Source organism: Lycorma delicatula, chromosome 2 (assembly GCF_047948215.1).
Source record: "Lycorma delicatula isolate Av1 chromosome 2, ASM4794821v1, whole genome shotgun sequence".
Taxonomy (NCBI): Eukaryota; Metazoa; Arthropoda; class Insecta; order Hemiptera; family Fulgoridae; genus Lycorma; species Lycorma delicatula.
Genome location: NC_134456.1, coordinates 183020655 through 183045864, shown reverse-complemented (window position 1 = coordinate 183045864; position 25210 = coordinate 183020655). Strand labels below are relative to the sequence as shown.

The following is a 25210-nucleotide window of genomic DNA, read 5'->3' as shown; positions in this document are numbered from 1 at the left end:
CTTATTCCGACCTGTTCTTCAATTTCAGATACTCTCACTCATCAATCGCCATCTGAGGATGGTGATCATGTTCCACTCATTCTTGTTCTTCCTTGAACTCTTTGTCAGGCAAACACATGAGTTCTTGACAATGTTTGGTCCCTGAACTGTGGAGTCTATCTCCGGAAAATTTCTGTCGCTTGAACTCCTTCAAAAGCAAGAAATTTTATAATTGTGCGTTGCGCAGTGCGCAGGGTATTACTCTGACATCATGAGCATTACTCCCAATTGGTTGGGAGTGTGGAATGGCCTCGTCTCTATGTAATTGTTCAAATTTTTTTAAATTATCCCCCAAACAAAAAAATGAATGTTAGATACATTGATAAAATGTGAGGTAGTTATAACATTTTCAAGACAGCCTATTTAGTTATATTCCACTTTAAAAGAGCAAATAACATTTATGTAAAAATTTTCAATTGCTGTTTCGGCTTTTGATTACTTATGTGTATTCAAGGCATATTTTTTTTTAAAAATAAGGTCTTAATATTTGGGTCAATCCATTTGAAGTGTCCCAAATAAACATAAGCTGGTTGCTTGACCAATTCAAAAAAAATTGAAACTTACCCACTTGTTTTCTATGTGTTCAGTACCTTAAAACTATTTTTTTTTAATTTTCTATTTAAGCAATTTATCTGTGGCGGCCATCTTTATTGCTGTGTACACACCTATTTTTGTGATTGTAAAGGTTTACGGGAAAAATCGTACCTAAAAAACTATTGATCATGGAAGAATGAAACAAAAAGCAATTTAATCATATTTTCTCAGGGTAAAAGATTGGTCCAGTGGTTTATTTACCTATGGTTGAACTGAGAATGTACAAGACTACACTTCATTTACACTCATACATATCATCCTCATTCATCCTCTGAAGAATTATCTAAACGGTAGTTACCGGAGGCTAAACAGGAAAAAGAAAGGTTTATTTTCCTACCTCTCTTCTTTCTATGAGAAAATTACCAATAAAATTGAACATGAAAAACTGTGAAATTTCACTTTTGGTAATTTTTTTCAAGAGACAGGGATACACAGTTTGAATTATTTTTTTTATAGATATGTTAGTAGTTTTACCATAAATAATATTAATGCCGATATACGCGTACTTACCCCTAAATTTTTATAAAGTTTTGAAAAGTAATTTTTTTTTTAATTCAAATTTTGGCTTCAAATAACTGATGGGGCTAATGATAAAAATCTTAAATTTGCACAACTTAGTGTTGTTGTAGATGTTTATTTTCATGAATTTTGTTAGGTTATAAGTTTATCTTAGTACAATACACAAAAAACTTTTTTTATTTGCCATAAAAATGCAAATAAAAAAAAGTTTCTTGTGTATTGTACTAAGAAAAAAATTATAACCTCTCAAAATTCATGAAAACCCTGTTAAAAGCGATACAAAGTGCTCTAAGAGGAGGTTTCTTCTTAGAGTACTTAATTAGTCTAAACTCTTCTGATTTTGAAATTAATGTTATGTATATAAATAGTATAGTTTGACAATTTTATTATGATATTTATATTTAAGTGATTTTTCAGTTGCAAAGAAGGCATCAGTATACAGGACGAGGGCCAGAATCATCCCATAAGACAGATGCTATAGAGGAATTGAAAAATGCTTTTGAATTAGCTGAACGAGCAAGCCCTGGAATTAGTGATCAGTTTGTTAAAGAAATGATTCATAAGTTACTGCCAGCATTAAATGATGTTAGGCTTAAAGTTGTAATGGAAAAAATGACCAGGTCAGAATATCACATTTTTTAAAATTTGTTCTGAAACATGAATTTGAATGCATGTTTACAGTTAATTACAGATGAAACATATTGTTATATGGTTTGTGTTAATAAATTGTATATTGGCTTCAGACTGTTGCCGTATTGTATGATTTTTTTACAATTAGACTTTATTTATTCCTTCAAATTTAATTTTTTTTTCAAACACTTTCATTAAAATGATAATTTTATTTTATATTAATAAGAAAAAAATAATTTCTTTGAAGGAAATATATTAGTACAAATAATGTACAGAGTTGTGGAGGGAAATGACAGATTGTGTTGACAGGCTTGTGAAAGAGTTGTGAGTTTGTTTAGAATGCCTTGCTATTTAGAAAATACAGAGCCTTGCCATTTAGTAACTAAATAAATCTTTTTATAGGAATTTTTGACAGCCGCACAATTCATAAAAATTAATTTTTTTATCACTATCTGTTAAGACACCATGGATGTGTCCCATCTCTTTATCCACTTAAAACATGGGTTCGTAATTTTGAAGAAACTTCTTTGGCCATGAAGAAGAAATTAAATGATGAATCGAAGTAGTTCTACAAACTGTTATCAGAAGCTCTCTCCACTCCATCTGACAAGATAGTCAAAATAGTCTCTTCAGTTAGATCACTGGACAGTACAAATAATACTGCAAGTTGAACTCCCATTTTTTAATTTACAAATAGTTTAAAAACTTAGACACAGAGATCATTTGTTACACTGAAAATTCTGTGAACAATTGTTGGTGAAGGTACACAAGAGGATGCTGCTTTCATCTGCAACAGTCAGATCAACAAAAATCTGATGAAGCCCATTTCCATCTCAAAGGGTATGTAAACAAACAGAATTTCCATTATTGAACACAGGAAAAGCCTTGTCAAATACACCACTATCCAGTGTGCAGCACCAGAGTTACAGTATGTTGTGCTGTTTCTTCCTATAGTGTCTTAGACCCTTACTTTTTTTTAAAATGAAGTAATCACTCCAATGTCCAATTGGAATATTAGTTGTCGCATGATCAAAAGTTTTTCCCAAGTTGAAATTGAAAAGACTTTGTTTCAGCAGGACAGAACTATATCACATTCAGCCCGGCAATCAATGGCTGCTTTATTGATATTGTTTGGCAATTGAACACTTTCAAAGCATGATCTCTGAGGTCCCCCAACCTGTGATTTTTTTTGTGAGTGCACTTCAAGAGCTTAGTGTACTACACTTGTCCTGCAACCATTGCTGAACTGAAAATTGAGCAAATCACTAAAATCCCTAACAGTGTATTGCAAAATTTCCAAAACGGACTGGCAGAATGTGATAAGGGGAAATGACATAACATACACAGTTTGGGAACTTTTCAGTTCCCAAACTAAATTAAATGAAAATATCAGCTCTCTACATAGAACCCTTCTCTAGTTACACTCTCATTGCATTATCGGTAGAGCTTGTCAAATGCTCTGGAGAAATCACTTTGTGGGATCACCTTCAACTGCTCGGTGCATTTTATTGTGCTTCTCTGTTTCATGTCACCAGCTCACACAAGATTACATGAACATAACGTACATGGTCGAATATAACTCAAGACTGGAGTGACAAAATGTGATGAAATTTTGTACATGCACTCGTTAGACATCGGTATTGCATATATTTCTTTGTTTATCTGAGAGAAGTCGCTAATTGTATCTACTACAGAAATTTAGTTTGGGAACTTTTCATACCTACTGTGTATACTCCTTCACTAAAAATTCATTATACAATTATTCTTTTTTGTTAAATTTATTTGCAAATTTCCCATTTCCCTGCTCCACTTTGAATGTGGCTATAAAATATTTCTCAAATTATAATTTATATATATACATATTTTTTTCCAGGAAACTGTCAGACTTCTGGTTTTTTTTTTTATTTTGGATAATTGATAATGTAAATTAGCTTATATATTATTTAGTTTTTGTTAGTTTTATCAGTATTACTCAGATACAGATATCAAATGTTTGTGCATTATGATCCATTTTCAACAAGTATTCTACTTCAAGTATTCTAATTTTTTCTAAAAATTCATGAAATAGGAATTTATTATTGTTACTGCAAGAAACATGAAACTCATTTTATAGATTTATAGAAAAAAAAATAAATTTGTGTTTATTTTGTCTGTCTCTTACTATCTTGTGAAAATACATCTTCATTATGGCTCTTTCCATTGAATTTTTTCAGACGTCAAACTGCAGATCAGATTTTGGATTCTATGCAGGATGTGTAGTCAATATTTGTGGTTGAAAAGAAACAAATTGTATTTAATAAGTTATTGTTTAAGACAAAGAATTTGTGTAACTTTGCAGTGAATGTATATAGTTCTGTATTTGTTTAATATGCTTTCAGATTATCACAAAATGATTTTTAAAATTATAAAAATTAAAGTGGATGTAGTTAATAAAAGTATGAAATCAGTTACTACATCTGATTTCATACTTTTATTAATGCTGTTCTTTTAAAGCAATGAATATTATAGATAGTCTTCATTACCAATTGTATCTTTTTAAAATTGTATCAAAAAAGTATATTTTCTATACATAAAGTGTTCATAGTGGTTCCTGTTTATGTGCAAGTTTTTTCAACTTTGTGGCATAAATATGGCAGAGAATATTGTCAGAGAATTAGTTCTGGGTGGTCCACATTATTACAGAAAAAAGAAAAAGAAAATTTGGACCAAAATTTTATATTAATAATTATAATAATGAAACAAAGAAAAAAGGGGAAAGATTGAATAAAGAAAAGAACTAACACACACACACATATATATATATATATATATATATATATATATATATATATATATATAGTGTTAGTGTCTGTATAATATAGGAATATCCTAACAAAATTTTAGTGTAAATGCTTTATTAATCCATCCATGACATGATATCTAGGATGTTATATGTATGTTGAACATTTGTGAATGGGTGGCATTTGTTTCTAATGTTGTGTGACACAGTCTGCCCAGCCTTGTGGAAAGACCCAACAAGGTCAGATTGGCACATGAACCATAAATACTTATTGTACTACCACCAGAAATCTGAACTGATTCATAGTTAGCTTAACAGATTCGATTTCTCAGTAGGGGTGTAGCCGAATTGGAGAAAAAAGATTGAAAATAAAGAGCCATGATGGGGTGGTGACAATGTTCTCTTTCCTTGTAGGAATTGCAGTAGCACTCAGACAACTTTAGTCAGAGAATAGCTCAAAACCGTCTCTGATAGGGTACTCATTCTCACAATTCCTTAAAGAATAGAAACATTTTATATTATCAACTTAAATAAATATCGCAATAAAAAATACACATTTCCCTTGTAAAGATATTTGAGATCATTCTCTATTATATACTTGGTGTTTAAAAATATAAGCCTTAAGAGAAGCTAATTACCGTTTCAGTTTTTGTCTATATTCAAAATACGTCTTAATAGTTTGGCAAAAAGTTGCAGCCAAAACTTAACCTTGAATGTAAGAACAAAATTCCTCTGTTCATTGATGAATGCTACTGTAAATAGTTGAAAATATTTTGATGTGAATAAACCATTCTTGTACTTCAATGTTTTATTGTGTAATGTGGCAAACAAATATCTGTTTATGAATATTCTTTTTTCTTTTTTAATACAGAGAAGCATCGTAGAATTGGTTATGGCCTAGAAAAAAACATGGTATGATCTTCAGTGGACAATATCATTAGCAGCTAGAATTATTATGATTGTTTCCTTGTTTGTTCGTTCATTTGATTTTTTTTATTTTACTAAGACTGGTCTCTAAATAATTATATATATATATATATATATATATATATATATATATATTGTTCCCAGTATCCCTGATACAAATAAAATTAAGTAAATAAAAACAGTTATTGTAATAAATAAAAGTAATTATTTTGTTATTTATATAATAATATGTATGTAGGAAATTAATGAATTGCATATATAATTAATTTTTATTATACAGTTTTCTTATTTATCATTTATGATTTTTTTTTGTCATTGTTCATGTAATTTTGCACTTCATTGAAGATGTAATCAGTGAATTATTATATTATAATAACTAGTCTTTAAAATGTACTATGCTTAACTAGTAGTTGGTATATTTTATTTTATTTCTTAGTATGTTTTATTTTTAACTGGAAAATTATATCTTAACAACCATCAATCTTTACACCAGAATTTGGTATTTCATTTTTATTTGTATATATGTGTATGTTAATAAATTTAGTTTTTGTTTGGTCGGTTGGTTGAAAGTTTTTTAATTTTGGTTTGTTTTTTTTTTAATTTATGGTCGGTTTACTTATAAATAAATTTTGATAATATATTTATTTTATTAGGTGTAACTTATTGTTTGTCAGTAAGGTTTTCATGTTTAATGTACAGAATACCTTATAACATGCTTCAGTTCATTACCTCTTATTTCTTTGTTGCATTAGTTTTTGTTTCATTTTGCTATGATAAAATGTGTGGTAAAAGTTAAAAACTCTAAAGGGAGGTATTATTCTGTTCGTCATATCCTTTATTTTATTATGTCAGTTCAGATAAGAAAAAAATATAATATAATATATAAAAAATTACATGATTTTTAGCTTTCATTGTTGTTTTAGAAGTCATTCATTTTTGAGGTAATGTCAGTGAAAAGGAGAAGGTAGTTTCCAAATTTTATATATATAAAATAAAAATAAAAAGAATAGCTTAATTTATGCATGTAGATTTACATCATCTTGTTCCCTAGTCACTTGTGTATTCATACATTTGTGGAAATACATCTGCTTTAAAAAATAAATTGATGTACTGCCATACAAATGTAGTAGTGTTAAGATTTATAAATAATGCGTGTGTGTTTCATTGTACAAGTCCTCAATAATGTGGAATCATTGGTGAAAACTTGAAACTTAGGGATTTCTTTTTAATCTTATTATTTATTAATTATAATAATTTAACTCCTTACATTTTAAAATTATAATTTTAATTAAAAAGAATATAAATGTAACTGCACTTCATGTAACTGTTAAACAAATTTGAAGAACCCAATGGTAATGTTATTGTTATTGTTTACACAAGATAGAATTATTTAATTTTTGTAGTATTTTTATACATTTTTTAATGTTGCATTCAATATTGATTATTGTATCTTTCTATATGTGATTCTAATGGTAAAATTTATATGCGCTTGTATTACATCTTTTCTCCTTCCAGAAATGAATGAATTATATTTGAATGTCAAGAACTTTGCATATATAAATTAAATTCAAATAACATTAATTTTATTAGAGATCTCTTAATAAACTAACGATCAACCTAAATTTACTAACAAAAGTAACACTGGGCACAAAAAGTGTAAATTTTTTAAAATTATTATATATTTAAATGAATAAGGAAACTAATTCAATTGCAATCTCTATTAGGGGTAAGGATATGAATTGTGTACATGCAGTCTTAACTTAAATAATGCTAAAGTAGAATTTCGTAAAAGTAAAATATTTTTTTATGTAATCTAATGTAAAGATTGTCTGTAAAAACCCAAAAATGATAGGTAAAAGATTGGATTAGGAGGATATGATAATCCCAAATTACTTGTTCATGCGTAATGACTTCAAACAATAATTCGAATGACCTCTACTGGCCATTATAAGGACCTCATTTACATAACTGAAACACCTTACGCATACATTTTGTACCATTTATTGAACAAAAAATAACATGATGTTAATTGTGTTGTAGTTGTAGGTTGCTAATACTTTTAAAATTTTTAAGTTATTTGTTTAGAACAAAAAAGAATTAATTAAATGAAGATGCTAGATGTTTTCTGTAGATTATGGTTGATTAACATTCTCTCCTCTGTGTTATGCGTGTGTTACATATATCTAAGTTTTGATGTTTTCATTTTATTTTGTTACTTATTAAAAATGTGGATAAGATTCTTTTTAATTCAGTTCAGTATTTTTTTTAATGCTTCAGTTTATTAAATAATATTTTAAGTAACATTGAACTCCTCAGTTTCATAATAACACATTGTTATAGAATCAGAATTTCAGTGTTAAATAAAAAAATAAATATGTTTTAACTTGATTTGAAGATCATTAGTTTTAATATTATGTTTTAGAAATCTATGGTGGTAAGGCTGTGAAATAAATGCCTTATTTCACTGCCAGTGACATAATAATTGATGAGGCCAAGCACAATGACCAAGTATTATTAATTTCTCTATCATAGAAGTTGGAATACTCATTAATGCTAAGTTAGCTAGGAAACTGGCCATCCATCAAGTTATAATTTTTTATATGGATTAACCCAGTAATGAATTAATTAATCCACTGGCTATGCATGCTGACTTACACCTGTACATTTCATCAGAACGTAGCTTCTTTAAATAATGAAAATAAAAATTAGAGAAGTCAGTGTGTGTATTAATAGTAATGACTACTGTGTTTAATGTAATTTTGGATCAATTTTTTTTTTTATTTCCCGTACGTGATGATGTTTATACTATTATGATTTTAATTCATAGTTTATTCAACAATGTCATATGAAACCTGTCCTTTTTAATGTAAAATTATCTGGATTGGTGTTAAAATAACTCTTAATGTTTTTTAGGTTATATTCAGCCCTAAAGTGCAAGTGGATTTTGTCTGATAGGTTTTGTATGCTTGATGCTGTTAAATATTTTGTTTTTAAATTTCCACAATTTTTATTTATTTCCACTATGATTAGCATAGTTGATTTGAGCGTTACTTTGTGCCCTTCCTTGCATTGTTGCTCTTAACATATGTAGTTGACAAGTTCAAAGTATCTCCACTCTCAAAACTAATTTCAGCACTCTAGTACTAAAGTATTTTGAGTTACATTCACTCTAGAATGGAGGTGCTCTGTGAAATGCATCAACTATGAATGCTAGAGTGACAGTGATAGAAAGAGCAGAAAATAACTGATCAATTTTTTTCTTTTACCTTTGTCATACATAACATCATAGAAAGAGTATCATAATTTTTATTGAAATTCTGGAAAACATATGTGCAATTATGATGTGTTCTTAATTCTTACGAGGCAAACTATTTTATTAAAAAAAGTGTCTTTAAAAGTAGAAATTTTAAATTTAACTGTATTCATGTCAGTCTGTTAGAAAAAGACCAAAATAATAATAAGAAACATGAATTAATAATAATAACAAACTAATAAAATGTGAGGATGAAGAAAAGAGAACGTTCAGTACTAGCTGTGCCAGGGAATAGAGCTCCTTGGACCATTGCCATGTTCGTTATCTTCATGGTTGTGAAAATAATACTAATAACAATTAAAGTATACAGATTTACAAATACTTGAAAAAGAAACTAAATAAAAAAGATAGAGTTGTGAATTACAAATATTAAAATACTAATCAAAAGATAGACACATTACGAAAGACAGACTTTTTTTGATGAGGATAAATTTACAATTTCACCCTCAAGGATGCTGGCCTTGATCTATGGCTTAACACCTTTCCTGAGATAACACAAATGTGTCCAGAAAATTTGAAAGCAATCTGTCGTGGTTCTCATGTGATGCTGTTGCAAACTGGCAGACAAAATGTGCCCCAAACTTTTGCATTTATACATGAGAATAATAAAAAAAATATTAATAATAAAATAATAATAAAAATTATTTTTTATAATAATATAAAAAATAAGTAACCAACATAACTAGTTGATTAGATTGAGAACTGGAAAACAAAAAAAAGAATAAACGACTGATTAACTAATCACAATTTTTAAAGGCATGTAGGAAGTAATTAAAATAATGATCATCGGTTCATTCTGGCAGAACCAAAATAATAAAAAACTAAATTTTATTCCTTTTAAGGTCATTGAATCTGTTATTTAAATGAACTTCTTTTCTTCAGAAAAATTTTTCAACATTTAATTTCTTCATTTTTAGTTCGGTTGCATCGGACTTTGCAGCAGAATTTGATCTGATTTGACTAGAGTTATCTAACCTTTACAATTTTTGTAATTTAAAAAGTATTTATTAATTCTTTAACAATTATGATCAAAGCCATGTGAATTATTTATTAAATATATGTACATTTACATTATTCTACCAAATTTTATTTTGTGAAGAGATAGGTAAAATGACATTTTTTAATTCAAATCAGAATTGGATTCTGATTTTTGAGAAAAAGGTTCAAAATGAGCTTTTTTCTTAAAATGGTCAGTGGTTTAATGTAAAATGTTCAGATATAATAAATATTAACCTTTTGTGGTAATATGGAAACAGAAGCAGTATCTGTGAATGACATTGACGTGAAATGCATCCTTAAGGTAATCCATCTTAAAAGGAAAATTGTACCTTTTTAGTACTATTATAGTCATATTTTATAAAAAGATGTTCAGATTTATTTCAATTAGAAGTTTTTACGAAGAATAAATATTCTATTCTGGAATTAAAAGAATATTTCCTTCTCTTCATTAAGGTAGATTTTTGAAAGCGTTTTCCAAATTATAGCTTCAAGCATTTTATAAATGTATGCTTGACTATCTTGAAGTATGTTTTTGATTATGTATTCAATTATAATGAATGGAATTTACAGAAAGATAAACACAAAATACATAAGAATCTTTTTTTTATCAGTATATAAAATTGTACCTGCTTGCCATTTAAAAGTTAATGTTATTAAAATGTTTTATGATAATTCTGTACTTTGAATTCTTACCATCTTTTAGAACCTTTTTTTGGATTTTGCATTTGTAATATTATTTCTTTTTCTCATTCATTATGTCTTATAATTACATTTATTTTTGTTTTGTTTTATAACAATTGTAAAAAGTAAGCTATTTTTATGCCATATACATATACTGTTATATTTGTGTTGAAAAAACTATTAAGATTTATCTCAATGAATTGTTTAAAATTTTAAAGAACAACATTTTGGAATTGAGGAAAACAATTAAACTAGGAAATAAGTGAAGTACTATGTGATTGCTACACTTACATTTCATGAGTTTACTTGCAAACACATTTTTGTTTCCTCTTTTGCATTTCATTTCGTTTTTGTGATGGATTCTTCATACTGATATAAGTGAAAGTTTTCAATTTTCAGATATTTACTCCATTCTGAAGCTGAGTTAGATTTAAAGCTAACACATGCAGTCTATGTATTACTTCATTGACCTTGCTTATCAATACTGCCAATATTCCATATTCCTTGTTTTGACTTAAAAATGTATTAAGTTATTTATAAATTTTGTAAAAAATAACTAATAATTTGACTAGTAAAATAAAATAGTTATATAGAAAACTTAATGGATAATACAACAGATAATATTTTATTGTTAATTTAAAAATAGCATAATTTCAAAACATCTGAATTTTCTAATTTAACATCATATTTGTAGAATTAGATGATTATCCGATCAGGTCACTGCAATATCATTAAAATAATAATATAACTAGTGAGAGTAAGCCTCTAAGCGTCAGTGCGAGTATACAAGCCTTCCTTGTATACACATATTTTCAGTTTAAGTGGGTTTGGAGGTAGTGTTGATTTTTACAATTCAAATAGCAATTACAAACATTTTTGAAATATATTGCATAAAATGCCAGTGGCATGAAAGAAAGCAGAACGAAAACTGTATGTGATATATACCCATACTAATTCAGCTGTATTTTGAGAAAATAGTATTACTTACAAGTAATTTAAATGTGTAATTTGTATCGCAAACAAAATTTGATTTTCCTACTTGTATTCAGTATTTAAATACCTAAAATAGAAAGTTTTTATAATGTAACAAAATTTTATCTTATAAGACTGTGTACAAAACTATTTCTATTATTTAATTTTTAAATAATTGTGTCACAGTAATAAACATAAGTACTTGTAATTAAGTAATTTTAAACTTTTTAACATAATCTTCATTTTAAATATTTCTTCTTAATATGTTTTTTATTTTTAAACATAGCAGTAAAAAAAAAAAAGGAGCATTTAATTAGTGACAATTATAAATAGTAATGTTTTGGATCTTAAGTTTTTTTTCTGTTATCTGTATGCTTTTCAAGTGATATTGGATTTTGTGTAAATTCACTTAGATTAACAAAGAATTTACATGATTGCAAAGAAAAAATTTAACAAGAAAAATTTTTAATTTAAAGAAAAAAATGAATAAAATTATTAGCCAAAAATTGAAATCAGAGTAATTAATTTTAAAAGTATAATCAAATAAAAGTGAATATGATAGAGTACAATATCGACTTTGCTTCACTAAAATTAAAAATGGATCTTTAACAGGTTGACTCCCAAGGCAATTTTCACCATTTTACTCACTACACTTGTGCATTTATAATAAATGCTATGGATTTACTGTTATATATTTTTTAATATTAGAGTGTTTTATGTGTAAGAAATTGGTTTTAGCAACTTTTTTAGTTCAGAGACAAATATAAAATCTCAGACATAAAATTGAAAATTATTTTTAGATATTTTTATCAATAAAATAAGTAATTTCTATACTAATAAAAACAATAATAGCAGTAATTATGTGATTATTATATTTTTTATCAGAATTGTAAATTTTATGAAAAAATTTACAAAGATTGTAAATTACAAAAATTTTAAAACACAGTACACAATTAAAGACATAATACATATTTAGTAGTTACATAAGAAACATACGTAAGCTTTCATGTTCCTAAAAAATTAAGAAAACAAGTTATATGAATAAATCACTTTTTAATTCATGACACCTTATTTTACTTAAAAAAAGACATATAATAAAAGGAAGCAAGCTTTAGACAGTTCCTTTGAGCAGCTTAGAATCCCAACTGTTATGAAAGTTTTTTGTAATGTACAACACATGTGCTCCTAATGAAGACAGTCAAAACATCTCTTTCAGCTGAAGGAGAAGGAATAGGTGGATTGTACAGCATCATTTTATTTCCAGTTGCTGTTTGGAATAAGTATAATGCATTTGTTACTGATTTTGACAATATAAAATCAAATGCAATCTTCCAAGTTTAGACTTCGTCGAAGTACATAAGTGTATGAAGCCATATGGTCACTTCTGTCTTGATAAATGATTTATCAATGTTATAGTCAATCACATAGGCTTCATTACTGATCCTCCAAACTTTTCTCTAATGAAGTTGAGACACTGAATCATTGTCTGTAGTAACCATTAAAAGATCTCTTTTGCCCTTCCACTTAAGGACATCTACATTACTATCACTTTGAAGATCATAAACTTCCCCTTTTTTCACTTTTTTTCTGCACAATTTTAGAATTTTTATTAAGGTTTGAACGAAGCGTTCTTACTATATATTTACCTCTGTCTAGCATTTTTTCAGCCTGAATCTGGATGTAGTTCTAATAATTGCATCATCACTTTTGTTGACATCGAACCTTGTTTCTGTTTTTATTTGCCAGCATACACCTTTTACTGACATGTGTAAAAAATGCTTGCAATATAAAGATTTTTATACCTTATCGATGCCTTTTGTTCTTAAACTGACAAAAAATAAGACAGTGTTCTTTTCAGTTATGTACCACCACCTCTGAAATCCCTCTACCATGAGATCAACAAGAGGCTGAATTTTAAACAATCTCTTATTATGTTTGAATCTTCATTATTACAACAATGAAAAATTGATAAAAGATTCTGATTATGTGACAAATTGATGAATTGTAACATTTGGAAATTTCATCATTCTTCCAATAATGATTTATTGAAGGCATTTGGTGTACTATCTTCATGTGTAAAATAATACCAATAAAATATTTTAGTTGTTTTTTGTCAGTATCTGTCTTAAGTTTTCATTGAAAACCAATTTAAATGATGTCCAACTTATCAACTACATCATGATTAACTCCTCCCTGAATCATTGTCAGGGTTAAAATTAATATTTCTTACATTAAGATTTACTGTTGAGTTAAGTGTGTGTCTTGTAACTGAGCTTGGTAACTTTAGAAACAATAGAAGAATCTTTGAACCAACTCATTATTTGTTTAGTCTGAGCACATTAGGATTGAAAAGAATATTACTGATTACTAAATAAATATATTTATATAAAAGGTTTTTAAACTAAAATACTTGAACTTCTGAAAATGCACGTCTCATAACCTATAAAACTATACTATACCTATAACATGGTGAGTGAGGTATGGTTGCCAATCCAACTTTTACATGTAAATAAAAAAATATGAAAATCATAAATAAATTAAAAATAAATCATTTCTTATTATAATTAAGGCATGAGTAATAATAAAACCATCAATTGCACAATAATGATAAAATTATTGCACTATATTAAGAATCGGATATCAAGTTGATTGACTCAGTACTGACTTGTTTGAGATCAAGAAAACCAAAATCTGTGACCAGGGAAATGTTTTCTGAACCTCGGCTCTTTCAGCTCAATATGTAATTCAATGCTCACCAGAGCATCCAATCTGTCTCATGAATAGTAAGAGATAGATCACTCTCTCAAAAGTAAATTATACTGATATGGTGAGAGGCATAGAAGTCTTTCATAGGAGTCAACTAAAATTTAATCAGAAATAGGTGAATATTATTAAATACAATATTGCTGTTAGAGAATCGACCTTACTTCACTAAAATTAAAAAAAGGATCTTAATAAACATTAAAAAACCTGAAAGCCGAACACTTCAGTTAATTTACTTGTTTTGAATCTGTAAAAATCTTTTACTTACAAATTACCTTTTTATTTTTAAAATGCTGTTCACAGAGATGTTCTTTATATATGGAATGACCAAGTTGTAAGGAATGTAATTTATTGCTTTACTAAGGACCCACTTCATTTTTAATTTGATAGATTTTAATGTATGTTGTGTTCATTTTAAGAATTAAAATAAAATTTTCTTATGTATGGTTTTGTATAATATTTGACTCATGTCATTTTTTTATTAAATTATATTAAAACTTAAATTAAATTATATTTTGGGGGAAATGAGATAAAGAGTAATTCAATAAGAATGTTTGAAGATCAATAGAGTTTTTACCTTTACTTTATCCTTTTTTTTTTTTTATAGAAATATTTTTGTTACGATCATACATGATGTATTCCAGCATCATTATGGAATTATTTTAAAAGTGTTGTATGCCCACTTAAATGGATGAGATTTATTTATTGATTGCAATTCAAGTGGTGTAAATGACATGTTGTCATTGATGTATATCTTTACAACTTAGTGTATTATTTTTATTTTTCCTTATTTTCTTTTATAAAATATTTTTTTAACATATTGTTGTGATGGTAGTTGTTAAATATTTCATACATTTATATATATATATATATTTATTTATTTATAATTATATATTTTGTATTTTGAAATAGAAGCACTAGCCCCTCATGTTAGTACAAATAAAAATAAATAATTATTGCATAAAAAATTACTGTTAATTATAGCTATTAAAATGATAGTAAATATACATTAGATGTAACGAATAACTTTTAGATAATCTTTCTTCTCATGTTCTCTTGTTAGTCTTCAGTATATTTGGATTTTTATTACTTTTTTTTTATAATATCAAAAAGTAAATATTTATATATTGTTGTAATACTTTGTCAAATTGTTATATTATTTTCTATTTACAGTTGGGTTGCTTTTTATAGAAATTAAAAAAAAAAATTAATGTTAATTGTAAAGTCTAATTTTTGTACAGTAGTTGGCGATACAAGATTCAGTAATGAAACATAATGAAAAGGAATGAAACGCAAAAAAAGGAAAGAATAAAAAAATATTTTGTCGCATAAAACAAATTTTCTTAGTAACAAAACTTGCCCATTTATCTCTGTCATCTGTTTCATTTGTTCACAAATTAATTATAATCCTATGCTGTGTATGATTAATTTACATTGTTTTTATTATTTTCCTTCATTATACTCTTAGACTGTTGTAAGTGTGCACTATCATTTCTCATATTTTTGTAATTTACTGCAGTGAACTCCAGTATTTGTTCTTTGATGATTTGCGCTCTAGTTTTTTAGAACAGTTTAAACTGCAAATTGACTAGACTTACGCATTTTTTTTGGACTGATAATTGAAGTACATATTCATTTCTGTGGTAATGTTCGTCTTGTGACATTCAAATTTATATTTAACACAGTTTGTTACTTTTCATAAATTTAGTAATTTTTAATCATGTATTGATTGAAGTACCTTGTATTACAAAATATTTTTTTTTTAAATATCCTTAAGTATTATTTTTGTATATCAGGTTCAGTGCATCTAATATAATATATCTGCAAAAAAAGGGTGAGTTTACTGCCTGAAGAAATAATTATAACCTAAAAAATAATAAAAGTAAAATTAACATGTAATAGGTAACACCAAAGGTTTCATAAAATTTGTAATAGTTGGCTGAAAAGGATAAAAATAGTAACCTCATGATTAATATTTTTACATAATAGATGTGTGTACAAGAATTTTAAATAAAAGTTGAAATTAAAATGTTTATTGTAGTCTTGATTTGTGTTAATTTAGGTACAATATATCTTGTAAAAGGCAGTCCAACTGTATATATAACGGAAGTATGTTCTTAAAAACTTGTGTTAAAATTCCAATGTACTTGAAAATATTATAATAATATTCTTCAATTTCTTAACTGCATTGGATTATTATGTAGATTTTCTTATGATATTTATTTCATTTTGTCAATTTCTTTGTTTTTTTGTTCAAATGAAGTTTTTTTTTGTGAATGTGTGGTATTTTTTTTTTAATGTGTAGTTATAAAAAGAACACTTTTCAATATTACACTCTTATTTTATTGAATTCATTTCATCTCTGAATATTAGGATTTCATTTATGCTCTATTCTGATGTTAAGCAGAATATTTTTATATTAATGATATTCGATTTTATTTGTGTTTTAATTAATAGTTTATTCTTTCTTATCACATAATAATTAAAACAATTTTTTTTTCATATTACTGGAAATTTTTATCTTTTATAATAATATTATGTATATTTTTTTAATATAAATTTTTTTTTTGTTTATTTTTAATGCGATTAAAAGTTTTGCTATAATGTGGATATACTATTTTTTTTTAATTTTATTTTTCTTCTAATTTTAATGCGTAAATAAATACATAAATAAATTGAGCACACATATTTTTAAATTATGTGCAGTGCTTTGCCTTATTTCATGAGGGTTTTTTTGTGTTAAAATATTAATTAACAACAACTTGATACAAATATAATATAAAAAAATATATATATATATATATATACATAATTATTCAAATTTTATCGTTAACGGAGAAAAGTTAGTTGTATTTAGTAATATGATTATAAGAAATAATATTACAGTAAAATATATAATTTATTTTTAAGAATTACATTGTATTTTTTTCTGTATTGCAGAATATTTTAGATTAAGATTGCTTAGAATAGTATAATAATAATTATATTATTATTATTATATGAGTAACTCTGCGAGTTTGTATATAGTTGTAAATGAAATGTTAAGGTTATTTTAAAATTTAAAAAAAAATTCATTCTTTTTTTTGTTTTTATAGCAAAAATGATGTATTTTTTTACAATTGTAAATATTATTAATCATAATTATTATTAATATTATAATGATGATTATTGCCCTTATAATAATTGTATTATGTGGTTTCGGTCATATTTTTTTTAAAGGTAAGAAGCTAAACATAAAAGTATAAATTTTTAAATAACTAACTATTCTTATTTTTTATTTAAGTTATGAAATGTTTATAAATTTAAAAGTTTTTCTTTTTATGTTGGTTGTTATGCTCTAATAATACTGACATTGTTAATATTATAATTGTTGTACTATAATATTATAATATAATTTGTCAATTTAACACTCCTAATAATTTTATTACGTCTAGTACAAATATTATGTTACGGTTTTTATAGCCTATATTAATAACTAGACAGTGCCAAAGTGTTTAATTAAGTTATCTTCTCATTTTTTATTTTACTTTATAATTTTTTATCATGACTGATTATTATTTTATTAAAAAAAATCTTACATTTATAATAAAGTTTTTAATTTTTATTAATAACAGTATTAAATGGTCGTGTTTTCTGTTGTGTTTTGATTGCTGATGTTGACACATTTTTGATATGTATGAGGATGATGTAATTAGATTGATAAATGATTAAAAAGTAGAGTGTTAAATTTGCGATTATAAATTATAAATATATATTTATATTTTAATGAACGTACGATGAGTGAATGGTTAATGCAGATAAGTCCAATATTATTTATTTTAACTTTGAACTTTCTGCAAAATCCTCAGTGTTTTTGTTATCGAGTAATTTTAATGATTATTAATCCTAGGTTATTAATTAATTAATTAATACCTTTACTCTGTACAATATTATTGTTATAATTTATTATTAATCGTATTCTATTATTATTATTATTTATGTTTGTTATATTTGAAATAATAATAATAATAACAATAAGATTAATAAGATTGTATTATTATCCGTAAATTTAAAACATCTGTGCATCATGTTTCTAATGAAATAAAATGTTATTTTACCTATAAATGATGCAGCTCATTATCCTGAAAATAATTGATTTTATTTGTAGTACATTATATATGATTATTAGAGTAGAATTGTTTCAGAATTTTTTTCTGCAGCTGTATAAAATTTTTGTAAAAAATTCAAGAATACTAGTCGATATATTCAGGAGAGCTGGTAAAATATAAAAAATAACCCAATAAAATTATAAAACTACTGACAGTCAAATCACCATCATTGATGGCATTGTCTGCACTCGCTCCTCATTTGCAGTATTGAGGCCACTTTTTTTCAGTCCCTTATTGCATCTTTCCATTGTGTTCTTGATCTTTTATGGTGTACGTGGTTATGAGGGTCATTCAGATATAAACCAGAATCTGTTTACATAGCTCTATCAGTATTAGATAAAATTACAAATAAGTTCCCATATTTTTATTTATATTTCCTTTCAACAGAAATACATTTTTTCCACCTGATAGGTAGCTTCCTGATCCCCTCTTAAAAAAAACAAGTTGGCTGTCCCAATAACAAATTAAGCACATTATGGTCAAATGCTGCATCATCTTCAAATCATCCCCTCCTACAGCTTCTTTCAGCAAACCAAACATATGGACAACACACGGTTTCAAATCTGGGCTGGGCTGTTTGATGGATGTTCAAGAGATGTTCAGTGAATTTTTGCAAGTTTATCACTAATGTGAGCTGCTATATGTGGCTGTGCATTGTTGTGGAGAGGAGGACATTGAGAGCTGGTTGCTGGTGTCATTTGTTGCAATAAGCAGTCCTGACATCATTCACCAATTGGGATTTACCATTCTTCATTCATGCAGGAAATTAATCAGCAGCACTTTTGGTGTTCCAAAATTCAGTTCCAGAACTTTTCCAGCTGACAAGCATTTCTTGGTCTTGATAGGTGTCCCCTCCCCACTTTTCCACCACACCATGCTCGTTCTCTTGCTTCCGGAGTGTGGATGGACCCACGTTTTGTCGCAGGTCGTAATATGGTCACAAAATGCCTCTCCTTCCTTAAGCGATTAAGAAACCATTGATAAATGTTTTTCCGGACATTTCTCTGTGCCTTAGTGAGAAGATGAGGAACCCACATCTGTTGGCAAGGCATCTGCTGGCAAGGTGGGACCCACCTTGCCAACATCTTGGTGTATCCAAGAATGTGTGACAACACTGTAGGCATACTCCCATTACTTATGCCCATCTTTGATGCAGTTTCAGTGACAACAGTTATCTGGTGGTCACCTTCCACAAGATGACGAGCAGCTTGAATGTTGTCATCATTGACACTGCAGATGACATTCATGTTCATTCTCATCACAATCATTGGCATCACAGCCATTTCAAAATTTTAGCCCAATCTAACACTTGTGTTTTTGACAGGGTAACATCTCTGAACTGTGCCTAGAGTTTACTCAAAATTTCAGAGGATTTTGACTCCTTCTTCGTGAAAAATTGGATTATACTTTGTTGCACAACAAATGATAATACTTTCTGCTCAGATATTGTGCTACTGATGTGGGAACATGACCGATGGATGGGTGTAGCTGGTCGATTGCTCCTCTCCACACATCCAACTAACTACCTGTAATGCCCCACCACATTCACTGCTCTTCCTCAGTCTGTGTGGCTAAATTACAGTTTATATTTGAATGATCTGTGTATTTATTTTTGTATCTTTTCTTCTTCTCTTTTGTTACACTTCTCTTTCTTTGTACTGGCTGTAATAATAGTATATTATGATAATGCCAAGATCATGGGTGCCTATCAGGAACCCATGTTCCATAGGATTTTGACAGTAATTTCTGAAACTGTCTGTAAATATAAAACAACTATCTGTATATATACAGATAATTTCATTACAACATGTTTGTTTTATTGTGTGCATGCGCGCATGTGTGTAAGTAAATATATATATATATATATATATATATATATACACAAATATACATACAAACAATAAAGCCTTTCTTGTCTGGATACTTGTGAAGTAAATGTTGTCCATGCAAGGGGAGTATTTACAAAATGAAAATAGTTAAAGAAATAGATTCTCTTCTCTAAAATCAAATGTAGGATTACTAAAAATAATATTAACCATTTAATTAGTGTAAAAATAGATTTAGGATTTGTTAATGAACTAACAAAATAAATGTTATAAATGCAATGCAGAGCTCTAATTAATCATTTTATTTTATATACTTAAAAATACAGTAATTTCAACCCTTACCTCATTAAATTGTTTGTCATAATTATTCTTACTTCAGAAAGTGCAGCACATAAATGATTATTATCAAGTGAAGATTATAGTGATAATGACTGCAGACATAACTATAAAACTGGTTTTTGATTTCAAATTTTTATAAAAGTTAATTGCATATTTCAAAAATTTTATCCATTTTAAATTTCATAAAGAGCTAATTTAATTTTTTTTTTTTTTTTAAAGGACTAACATTTTTTAATTTTGGAAATCCTGTTATTTTCCATAAGGGAAGACACCCCATCTTGCGATGATTCTGGTTGCCACACCACTCCATTAATAGCTTCGACAATCTTTACTAGAGGTTGTCTTATGGACCCTCTATTGCTGATTACATATCATAGTCATCAGTTTTCCCTCTGTCAGGATGCCGCCAATGCAAATGATTTTGTAGACATTTACATCAGCGTTTTAACTCAACTTAGCTATCGCCTTCACTCTAGGTTTCTTCCAAACATTTACGCTCATTTACTCAAAATTGTTGCTCTCTCAATTGCTTAACTGTTTTGTGAAAGCACGTTCCCCATGCTCCACTAAAACATTAAAGGACATAAAATGATCTTTCATTAAGTAAACTTCAATGCTAGACTGCAGTAACAAATATAAATTAATTTGGATCTGCTAAGAACATTTAAGATTCTATTCCCATACGTCTTAAATTTTTGATAGCAACGACAGTTTTGTCTTACAAATACCCCAAGATTCATTTTTTAATTCATTAAAGACAGTTAAGAACAATTTTACAAACAATAACTCGCTATGACCTGATGATATGCTTTCAGGAGCAAGGTCAGTGCCCTCACCCTCCATATTGTAACTCTATCATAGAATTTCTAACATTTTACCACCAACCATTGATCTGGTCTGCCCTCAGAAGTGAGGTCAATACATTTATGCTTCCGTGCACAACTCTTATCACTGCAATGAAACTAGCTGCTAAACTAACTGAGGCTCCATGCCAAAACTCTATGCCTATCTTGACAAAACAAGTGCCCAAGTAAACCCCTAGGCCACCCGGGTTACTACTCTAGCTATTAGAGTATCAAACCACTTCAATACATTTATGCTTCCGTGCACAACTCTTATCACTGGAATGAAACTAGCTGCTAAACTAACTGAGGCTCCGTGCCAAAACTCTATGCGTATCTTGACAAAACAAGTGCCCAAGTAAACCCCTAGGCCACCCGGGTTTCTACTCTAGCTATTAGAGTATCAAACCCCTTCAGCCACTCTCTGCAGGGCTAGAAATCTAAGAAAGCCAGCAATTATATTCCATCCTTTGAACTTCCAATTTATCTGCAAATCCACAAGAGAATTAATTTTTCCAAGTTCCTTAATTCTAGCACATTCAGCTTTATACTTTGGGCAAACATGCAGGACATGGCACTCATCTACATTCCAAGCATAAACCTGAACCAGTTAAGCCAAACCTAGCCAGCTTGTCTAAAAGCATGTCCAGAAAAAAGCTGAGTAGTATGCTGATAGAGAAAACCCATTTAGCAATTTGTAAACCTTTCACATCTGGAAAAACAATACCATGTGTGCAACAATCATCAGAAGATTCATTCCATTTAATCTGCCATGCATTAGAAACGTTGGTCCTCTAACTCTTGCATGTGCCCGGAGATGAGTTGGTCAACCTTTTTAGCATTATAGCACAACTGATACTAACTGGCAGTACAAACATTAAAATAATTTAACCATAAATATTCTTTGCAATATATGTATACGACCTACCTTATATAAAATCATTGCAAATTAAAAACGTAAATGAAACATGTCGTTTGCATAGAACAATTTTATTTTTATATTATTGCATAATTAAATTCATTTATTATTGTGTTTAAGCTATAAATATCTTTTTTAAATTTTAAAACATTTAATTCTTAGTGAATTTTTGTAATCAATGAAAGTGGTATTACTTACTATCTTGTTCAATTTTGGTTTCATTCAGTTCTTGTTCACTGTTCTCATCTACAGCTAGTTCCGTTACAGAATAGATCTGGAGATAAATCTGTGGTGCATGAAAGAAAAAGTGGAGCTGCATGAATCATGGTAAATAAAATATCCAAATTCCTTAGAAACCTTTTTCTTCAAAAACAATTGTATAGATGCAATTAAATTTACATATCATTTTAATTAATAACTTGGGATATATTTTTAAAATTTCACCTTTATTCATAATAATTTCAGTTGTGCATAGTTTACCATTCTTAAAAATGTTCTGTGTGTTTTTGAGCTCTACATTTTTCTCTTAGAGTATTTTATTTTCCATAGAGTTTTAAAAATTTTTGATGAGTATTTACAAAAGAGTTTTCTCGAACCAGTTTTCCACTACTGCCGAATCTGGGTGTGTGTGTGTGTAGGTAAATCTAATTACTGCTACCAGCATCAGGCATGACTTAGTTGCAGATGTAGTGCAGTGTAACTGAAAATGTACTGGTAAACATGTAATTTTGAACAGACTCAGGTCGATCACTCCTGAGACATGTGGTTAATTGAAACCCAACCACCAAAGAACACTGGTTTCTGTAGTCTAGCATTCAAATCCACATAAAAGCAACTGCCTTTATAAGAACCTGAACCTTAGAACTCTCGACTTTGATAATCAGTTGATTTTGTGATGATGAGATTAACCACTATACTAACCCGGCGTGTTACAAGAGAATATTTTGGTAAAAAATTAAACGAAAATATTAACATTTAAATTTTATTTTTAACTGTTAACATTACAGTAGATCAGAATACAAGACAGTAATTTTTCTGAAAGTTACAAAAAAAATGAAAACTTAAATTTAATTCACTGTACATCACTTAATTTCACTACACTTAACATATTTTACTATTGTATTTTAAAATTAGCTTTTTTATTTTCAGTTACAACTGTATGAATTGTTTGACTTAAAAAAGTCATTTTCTGAAAACACAATGGTTGTATAGACACTAACAACATACATCTTTAAAAATATTATTCTATAATCCAAAAGAGTAGACATGTGTTATCCACTTCCATAAAAGTACTATGCTAAAAATAGATTTTGACACATAATAACTTTGAAACTTTTAATGTTAATAATAGCTAAATTATTTTGGATTTAATTGTACTTTCCGGAAGAGATTTGACATAAAATCTTGTTGTTTTTAGTACCTAATTAAGAAGACGCTTGAAAGAGCTTCTTCATATCTAGGAAAGGAAAAATATGCTGTAAAATTTCCTGATTACTCCCCCCCCCTCACTGTATGTGTGTACAATTGTAATATATTTGTATGTATATATATTTATACATTTGAATGTATATTTAAATTCCATTAAATAAACCACCTAGTACAGAATATTGAGATAAGACATACATTACCTTAATTTTTCATGAAAGTACTTTCGCAGGATCCTGAATTCTCAGTCATGACAGGATGCAAAAGTACTTTCATAAAAAGTTAAGGTGCGATATGTCTTATCTCTATATTCTTTACTGGGTGGTTTATTTAATAGAAGTTATATATAATTTAACAGTACAGGAATAATACGAATTTAAAAAAATTACTTTCAGCAAATGTATATATGTGTTATAGTTTTATGAATTTTAAGATTTATTACGAATGAATTACTCTGCTCTATTTATGTATCTGCTCATAATAAATCTCAAAATTTATAAAACTGTAACAGTTTTGTCAAATTCAATATTCACAAAATATAAAAATTTTATATAATGTAATTATAGAATTAAATACAAACTGAAGATGTAGGATCCTGCAAAAAATCACGAGATGGAGATAGTGAAATAATAAACACGCCTAAATAATTCTTTTATAGTTTTATAAATTTTAAGATTTATTACAGATGAATTACTCTGCTCTATTTGTATATCTGCTCATAATAATCTAAAATTTATAAAACTGTAACAATTTTGTCAAATTCAAAATTTACAAAATATAAAAATTTTATTTAATGTAATTATAGAATTAAATACCAACTGAAGATGTGGGATCCTGCAAAAGCTAATGAGATGGAGGTAGTGAAATAATAAACACGCCTAAATAATTCTTTTAATAACCAAGTAAATCAATTTTCTAACATTTACTAATAAATAATTTTGATTTTAAAATGATTTAATTTTTTTAATTTACTTTAATCTATGGTTTTTTTCATCCTGCCACTTGGGAAGGATCTGCAATCACATTCAAGCAATTAATACTCAATCCCAGGGGGTGTCCCTCCGATTCTAACTGGCCTCCCCGCCTACTGGCTGTAAGTCAGCATGACAGGTCGGCCCACTGGTTCCGGATCTCTTCTCCTTCACCTTTTGCCTCAAACTCCCTAATGATGTAACTGAGCCCAGTTATGCTATTCTCAGGAATCATCATCAGGAGCAAGAACCATCTTTTGGGTTTTTGTTTTTTGTGGTACTTAACTTCCGCTGCTGTAATAGCCCTTGGTAGGCGGAGCCCAGCCCAGCTATGCCATTCCTGGGATCCCTACCTTGGGCAAAAGTGATTGTCGCTTTCTATTCCAGATTGCAGGTATATATATAGTTGTCGTGTCTTTCCCTTCCAATCGACGCTCCTCATCTTCTCAGTCAGGTACTCCCAACACCTCTGCGGATCAGAGCCTACAAACCTACCCCTTTGTTGCAGTGATGTGGATAACTAG

At 28.2% G+C, this 25210-nt stretch overlaps 1 protein-coding gene across 6 annotated transcripts in view; it reads left to right on the top strand.

Annotated features, from left to right (window-relative positions):
* GckIII (Germinal centre kinase III) overlaps positions 1-5598 on the top strand; it is a 477720-nt gene extending 472122 nt beyond the window's left edge. For 5 of the 6 annotated variants that reach the window (XM_075356820.1, XM_075356816.1, XM_075356818.1 and 2 more), the window contains one exon: positions 1570-1915. In XM_075356820.1, coding sequence (XP_075212935.1) covers positions 1570-1794 — 225 coding nt within the window. In that variant the 3' untranslated portion in view covers positions 1795-1915. Of the gene's footprint in view, positions 1-1569; positions 1916-5432 lie in introns of those variants that run through there. The other variant, XM_075356817.1, reaches the window with a different exon arrangement.
* Positions 5599-25210: the final 19612 nt, after the last annotated feature.